Source organism: Capra hircus, chromosome 7 (assembly GCF_001704415.2).
Source record: "Capra hircus breed San Clemente chromosome 7, ASM170441v1, whole genome shotgun sequence".
NCBI lineage: Eukaryota > Metazoa > Chordata > Mammalia > Artiodactyla > Bovidae > Capra > Capra hircus.
In genome coordinates this window covers 50,842,821-50,851,272 of record NC_030814.1, presented here as the reverse complement: position 1 = coordinate 50,851,272, position 8,452 = coordinate 50,842,821, and the positions used below count along the sequence as shown (strand labels likewise).

At 37.4% G+C, this 8,452-nt stretch overlaps 1 protein-coding gene across 1 annotated transcript; it reads left to right on the top strand.

Annotated features, from left to right (window-relative positions):
• Positions 4,635-8,352, top strand: LOC102176231 (sperm-associated acrosin inhibitor-like). Its single transcript, XM_013965486.2, has 4 exons — positions 4,635-4,701; positions 5,635-5,672; positions 6,629-6,744; positions 8,183-8,352. The coding sequence occupies exons 1-4, from the start codon at positions 4,635-4,637 to the stop codon at positions 8,229-8,231; spliced, it is 270 nt and encodes an 89-aa protein (XP_013820940.1). The 3' UTR covers positions 8,232-8,352.

Genomic DNA, 8,452 nt, shown 5'->3' with positions numbered 1-8,452 from the left:
TGAACCTATAATTGCTGTAAAAAAACAAAGTTTTGAAAATCAATGCAATACGCATGTATGAACTTATTTTAAGTCATTATTCTGTACTATTTTTCCATGTTTGCTCTTATGTTTTTACCACAGTTTTCTTTTTTGTTTTTTGCCTACTCACTACAACTTTAGAGTGGGCATTAAATCTGCATATGTGGATCCCCAACCTTTTTCAAGATGTTTTTGGCTACACAAGGTCCCTTGAATGCCAACGTGAATTTTAGTATCAGACTGTCAACTTCAACAAAAAGGGCAGTGGGAACTCTTGTTTCCAATGAATTTTAAGGTTCTTTCTTCCTCGTGAAGAAATCTGGAGATGACACAGGGAGATTAAGAAAGTGAGAATTTATTTAAACAAGAACACACTCTCAGAGGGAGAGCAGGCAGGCAGGTGAGATGCTGCTGCCCTGGGTTTCTTTAGCAAGCCAGTTATGAGAGGCATACAAACGAACGAGTGGAACATTAACTTGGGAAGGAGGAGTTTGAGAGTCTTGGTCCCTGACCTTCATCCCAGCTCCATTTTCCCTCAGGGAAGAGGGTTTTTGTCCTTTTATAGCTTAGATCAGAAGTGTCATAGTGTTGGTGCATGGTGAGTCCTTCTTTTCTGTAAGGCTAATTTTATTGAAATGAGAGCAAAATGAGCAACAGGTTACATTCTAAAGCAGGAGATTCCTACCTTTCTTAGTCAGCTTTCAGGACACTCCACCTAATACGTGTGGCTTTCTGTCAATGTGAAGGTTCCTTCTTTTCTTTGTCTGCCCATGAACCCCTTTTGTTTACAAGATGCAAAATTTCCTGCTATGTGGTCCCTGCCCACATTTCATACCTACCTACCTGCCTGCTGTAAAACCCTGAACATTTTTGCAGTGAATATACAGATTGCTTTAGCCGTTACTGCTCTCTGAACAATGGTAAGTTTTCCAAACTATGAACATGGGCTTTGTTTATATTACTTTAGGTCTTCTGTAATTTCTTTCTTTCTTTTTTTTTTTTTATTAAATTTTTATTTTTTACTTTATTTTACTTTACAATACTGTATTGGTTTTGCCATACATTGACATGAATCTACCATGGGTGTACATGAGTTCCCAAACATGAACCCCTCTCCCACCTCCCACCCCATATCATCTCTCTGGATCATCCCCGTGCACCAGCCCCAAGCATCCTTTATCCTGCATCTAACATAAACTGGCGATTTGTTTCTTACGTGATAGTATACATGTTTCAATGCCATTCTCCCAAATCATCCCACCCTCTCCCTCTCCCTCAGAGTCCAAAAGTCCGTTCTACACATCTGTGTCTCTTTTGCTGTCTCGCATACAGGGTTATCATTGCCATCTTTCTAAATTCCATATATATGTGTTAGTATACTGTATTGGTGTTTTTCTTTCTGGCTTACTTTACTCTGTATAATCAGCTCCAGTTTCATCCATCTCATTAGAACTGATTCAAATGTATTCTTTTTAACGGCTGAGTAATACTCCATTGTGTATATGTACCACAGCTTTCTTATCCATTCATCTGCTGATGGACATCTAGGTTGTTTCCATGTCCTGGCTGTGCTGGGAAAACTGGCCAACCACTTGTAAAAAAATGAAACTAGATCACTTTCTAACACCACACACAAAAATAAACTCAAAATGGATTAAAGATCTAAACGTAAGACCAGAAACTATAAAACTCCTAGAGGAGAACATAGGCAAAACACTCTATGACATAAATCACAGCAGGATCCTCTATGATCCACCTGCCAGAATACTGGAAATAAAAGCAAAAATAAACAAATGGGATCTAATTAAAATTAAAAGCTTCTGCACAACAAAGGAAAATATAAGCAAGGTGAAAAGACAGCCTTCTGAATGGGAGAAAATAATAGCAAATGAAGCAACTTCTGTAATTTCTTTCAGCAATATTTTTTGATACATTGGACAGGTCTTTCATTTCCTTGTTTTTTCCTTGTGAAGCAATACTAAATAATTTAGCCATCTAACATTACCTTCACTGATTAATTTAAAAACACTTGAAGCCTGCTGAGATTCCTAGGCAGTCTCTCCTGTTCTTAATCTTTGCCAACAAATATGCATTAAATGGGTATAAAGAACTACCCCACAACTTCACCTCTAGGCTTCAGTTTAGTATTCTCTAAAATGTCCTGTTCTGGAAGCACAGGTCTGCCACAGGCTTCCCTGATAGTATCTTTGTGCAGAATTCAAAGAGGAAGTATAAGCACAATATCCATTTCACTATAGTAAAGGAACACTTTCTGTACATGTCAAATGTGGGCTCTTCAAATTGAAAAATAAAATATTCCCTGCCATATCAGTAAGCAAAGGAAGGCGCAGTCATTGGTGATTACAGCCACCACTGATGGAGAGCTGGTGAGCCCTGAGGAAATTCAGGAAGGAAACGGAGAATATCTGCCATCTAGCAGCCATCAGACGGCAGCCACTCCCATGGGTGAGTCCTGAAGAACTCTGTGAAAGCGCAGGATACGGGCCCCAGACTTGTGGCCCCAGACTGCTGGCACATATACCAAAGGAATGATTTCAGTAAGCCTAGACTCCGCATCTTCCCATACATAGAAAAGTTTTAAATTCCTTACACTGAGATATCTAAATTTCTTTTATTAACAGTATACTTTTGTTCCTATTAACTTCCCTTAGTTGCAAAACTCATATATCCTAGCTCCCCCTGCACCTCCTTGGAGCTGTTTTCTCATTGCTACTTGAGATGCTGCCTCGTGGGCTTGAAGTCCTCAGTACGTCCACCGAATAAAACATAACCCTCAACTTTTACATTGCGCATAATTTTTAATTCAACAAATTGAATTGGTATAAAAATTACTGTCTCAAAATTTCTTTTTAAAAACCCTAGATTTCCTCACTGAAAGAAGTAGCAGGAAGAATTCAGGTGATGATATCCACCCAATACAAAACAAGTGCAGAGGGTTTAAATGTTTTATCCTTATTTATCACAAATATATAAGATAGATACTATAATTCTCATATTTACAATAAGAAAACTGTAGATTATGCAGTTTGAATATTGAGTCCAGGTGACTCACTGATAGATGGGGTTTGTACTTGGATCCTTCTCCTGCCAATGCTCTTTCCACTAAGTCAGACTATAGGAGCTGATAAGAAAACATAACAATGAAAAATTCTCTGCATTAAAAAAAACAACAACAACAAAGCCTCCAATATCGCAAAAATATCCCCAAACATCTCTGATGTAAAATCAAATTTTACCATATAATTTAAAGCATTGTTTCATTTAGTCTCAACTTCACTCCCCAACTTTCACTGTCTTCTGCTTCAAAAAGTAAGTTCTGGACATCTAATGCACAGTGTAGTGATTATAGTCAACAGTACTCTGTTATAAACTTCATTGCTCTTACTACAAAGAAAAAAATAGAATTAATTACCATGACAAAGGTATTATGTAAGACTACAGGGAGGCCTGTCGTGCTGCAGTTCATGGGGTCGCAAAGAGTCGGAGACGACTGAGTGACTGAACTGAACTGAACTGACACTGGTAATCATAATAAAATGAACAATCAAATCAACACACTGTACATCCTAAATTTATGCCATGTTTTATGTCAGTTATCTCAATTTAAAATACTGTTCCACTATCCAGGTATACTCTTCTAGTAATTGATTCACAATTCTAATTGCAAGATGGTGAATGCATTCTTTTTACCATTTCCCAGGTAACTGTAATATGCCAACAGTTTTGAAAACGTTTGAGAGCTTATGTCCTTAATTATCTAATTACCATCCCCAGATTCTTCTTTCCTGCTTGATTCTCTTTACTTTGTTCAACTCATGCTTGGAAAGCTTTTGCCTCTCTTCTCTATCTTAAGATCTCTAACCCATATTTCCGGGTACATGAGATCAAGTTGTTCCCAAGCCTCCTACTGAGGGAAGATTAATGGAGGGTTACTTGTGAGGCATCTCTCCTGACCTACTTTACAGCTTCCAGGGAGGACACAGAATAGCTCTGTGTCTTATCTGTCCTGGGCCATCAATCTTACCCCATCAAACTCTTCACCAGCGGAACAATAAAAGAGACTGAGCTGGAAGGAGATGGCTGAGGAGGCAGGTGAGCAAGACAGCCACAGTCTCCAGAGCCGCTGACATCACTCCCCGTTATCTCGCTGCCAGGTAGGTCAGGTGGGGAATCTAGGAAGGTGTGGATATCCTGGCATGTACCACTCCCAGGAGGACTGCTCCAGGTTAGTCTTTCCAGAAATAAGTTTCTATTTCCTGAGGAAACTAACTGAGACCCAAACGTGCATTCGTACTACAGGCAACCAGGCTGGCTGACAGAAAAGCTGAGAGAGTAATCAGTTCTTTCCATTTTGTCAACAGTGTTATTTTCCTGGGCTCTCTTAAACGTCTCTGGGTAAGCCTTCCAACAATGACACTTTATTGAACTGTAGGTTTGAGAGAAAGGTAAAATGAATAGTTATCTAGGAGGTGGGAGTCATTGCTTTAGAAACAAGAAGCTTTCTAGAACCTGATTCTGGAGTCTATCTACCTAATGTGTCATGTACCATTGTTGCAAACACTCTTTAAGGTCTCTTCCACAGACTTGATAACATGTCCTTCTTCTCATCATGGATCAAAGCTATTTTCATCATTGGTCTGGCATTTCCACTTTATTCTGGTGAGTAAAATTTTCAATCCTAGATGAAGCAGTTCACACATCATAGAAAATGCAGGAAACAACTACCATCATTTAGGAAGGGAGGCGCTTGATGTCCTGGGTGTGTAATACTTAAACTGGCAAAATGAAATGGGATATGTTACAAATATCTTTTTAAAAATTACATCAGATTGGTTTTTATTTCCCACTTTAGAAAGGTGGAGACACAGAAGGTGTTTAGAATGAGCAGTAGAATTTAGTCGTTCATTCATTTAAGACTAAAGATATCTATCTAATTTCCCCTCTTTTGGAGGTCAGATTTCATGGTTGCTAAATGCAGAGTGTGGGGAGTAATACTGTCCTCTAGACCCAGTATCCCTCGACAATTCAACTTCTTGTTTGCCAGCTCTAAGTGTATGAAGGAAAAGGTTTTGTGTAAGGAGAGAACGATCCCTCTGCTGACAACTTATCTTTCTTAAAGCAAAGGCAGCCCATCAATTTCAGAGTAGAGTAGCTTAAAGTTATTAAAGTGATCCATGAACCTCAAGCTGAGTATGAAGGAATTAAATAGTCATTTACTTCTACATATTAAGTGACTTCATAAAAGCACATTACATGGCACTAAGCAAGATGTTGTTTTCTCTGACTAGAATGTCTCACATATAAATATGGGGGGAAAGGGATCTCCACAGAAGCGTTGGTGATTATTAAGCCGTACTTCATTTTTCACAGAGTGAGATGAATTTAGAATTGTTTCCAGACTTCAAGTTATTTTGCGAAATTATTTTGATACTGCGACAAAAGCCTCACTTTATTATGGGTAGGCATAATAAAGTTTGTGGTAGGCAACTTGCATAGTATTTTGCTCTTAAAAGATGTGAGTATTTCCCAATTAAGACAGTGTTTTTCTCTCTTCATCTTCTTTTTAATTTTCTATTTTTGTGTTGGTTGCAGAAACTGCTTTTGTACCTTCTGGAGAAATTCGCAAAAGGGCAAGTTCATAGTACTTAATTTGGAAACTGAAATTTTTAAAATTATTTTTATATTTTAAATTTTAACAGAAAATTTCACCAGAAAAAGTAAAACATAATAACCCTTCAAAAAGTAACATAAAGTGTCATTATTACACTAAGTTCAAAAAACAGAACCTTACCAGATATTAAACCATTTGTCTTTTTACAAGGTAAAATTATCACATCATTCAAAATTTTATTATTAGGCAGACAGGCATCTAAAAAGGATGTTTAAAGTAAGAATTTTTTCCCTCACAAATAAGAAGCTTAAGAAAAATAACTTTTCACTGAAAGGAATGTAAACTAATCATTTTTACACAGAGTCAAATATTACATAGAGATGAAGAAAATCAATTATACTTCTAAACATCTAAATAAATAAAGGTAATTAAATATGTTAAAAGAGCATGTCATGTAAGAATACACACATTATTGTTTAATTATGTATATTGACTACAGAGTCATCACTCACCAAATTATGTATATACATATATAGTTAAACACACATATACAAACAGTCATATATATGAATACATACATATATGGTGACAATCTGAAACTATAAGATTATCTAGTAATGAAACTATTGAGAAAAACAGTAGACTCACAATACTTTCACTTTTATCATTTCTTGTGCTATGAGATAATGAGGAAACTCTCATTCAGGTATGAGAAGAAATAGGGGCAGAGCAGCTAAATTATTAAAATGTATCCAGCTATTTGAAAGTTTTTAAAACATAGCACTGGGGTTGTAAGAACTTATCAATATATATTTATGTCTAAACTGGTTGTTGATACTTGATGTTTATATTTAACCTCAATATAGAAAACATTTATTCTATTTTGATGCATACAATGTTGTATGAAGAATAAGGAATATTTTATTCAAAAAGTTCATTATCTGAAAAATTTGATGTTGTCTCTTTGTTTATCAGCCAGAATGTAACGTGTATAAGGATCAATTACACTTTTGCACAAAAGAAAAAGATCCAGTCTGTGCAACGAATGGCCAAACATACTCCAATAAATGCAATTTCTGCAGTAAAAAGCTGTAAGAACACATGACTAAATACTGGTTCTCCCAACATAATGAAGAAACAACCAGAAAATAATAGGAACATCTATGTTTCTGATAGCCAAGGCTCAGTATACATGGAAAGTAACTGTTTTTCCTCTGTGAAAGCCACAGAAACACGCCGGTATCTTTCCCTGAAGTCATATTCCTAAAAGTAGTTTTATTTGACCTCGAAGTATATCCCTGCTGGATATTACCCACATGCATAAATCATTACATTAACTGGATTTTATTGCTATGACTTACTACTGGCAGTCTGCTTACCAATACAATGTAATTCTTAACTCCAGAGGCTGAATGATAACCTCATAATGTAGCTCCAAACTACAGGGAGCATAACTGAGCAAGAAACTCTACTGACTTCATCAGTTCTAATGAGGTGGTTGAACCTAGAACCAATTATACAGAGTGAAGCGAATCAGAAAGAGAAAGATAAATAACATATTCTAACATATATATATGGAATCTAGAAAAACAGTACTAAAGAATTTATTTACAGGGCAACAATGGAGAAACAGACATAGAAAATAGACTTATGGACATAGGGAGGGGGAGGAAAGGGTGAGATGTATGGAAAGAGTAATTTGGAAACTTACATTATCATATGCAAAATAGATAACCAACAGGAATTTGCTGTATGGCTCAGGAAACTCAAACAGGGGCTCTGTATCAACCAGGAGGGGTGGGGTGGGGAGGGAGATGGGAGGTAGTTTCTAAAGGGAGGGCATATATGTATACCTATGGCTGATTCATGCTGAGGTTTGACAGAAAACAGCAAAATTCTATAAAGCAATTATCCTTCAATAAAAAATAAATAGATTTTTAAAAAAAGAAAGAAAGAAACTCTACTGACTTCAGAAATTTGAATCCATCACAATTTATGTCAAAAGGAATTCTCATTATGTCAGGAAGAACCATCCAGGGGATGGTCCATTTTGTCCCCTGAACTCCATGACAGGACTCCAAACTTTCTTCAGAGAGCAGGGCAGTCTAGGACACTTCCACCCAAAGTCACTTCCTGCCTCCTTCCCCTGGGCAGAGTTTTCTGAGGGTTTAGCCTTCCTACCTCCTGCCTCATTTTCTCTAACTGGTGTTTCCTCTCACTGAATCTCCAGATGGGCTTCTACTTCTAGAGAACCAGGAAAACAATCTCTACTCCTCCTCCTGAGGTCTGGGAGGGTTCCCAGGTTGAGTCAGAAGGGAGCATGTAGGAAGAGTCAAGTAGCCTCAGGGGATCAGGAGGACCTGTGCAGGGTAGGGGGGTGGGGGGAGGGGCCCCGCTGCTTGTGGAAGGGAGCATAGCCCTCCTAGCTCTCTCACAGTCAAATATCCTCATGGAGAAGCATTTAGTGCAATACTCAAACAATTTTAAATACTTTAAAAAAAATTTTTTTCTCTTTTTTTTCCTTTACAGAGAAAACAGAGGAAATTTTGATTTCAGTCATTGGGGTCGTTGTTGCTGACTGCCTCAGCTGCACATTCCTATGGCTTTTATTGCAATCCTATTTTGCCATGGATTCTACAACCAATCAGTCTTCGCAATCAGGGCTTTAAATTCCTAGATGAGCAGACTAACCCTTCAGTAGTACACAAGATGTACTACAGATTGTTGGAGAATTTTTCAACTCTAAGAGCCTACCAGTGAAAGATTTCTATTTTCAATTTTCGATTATACAATGATGGT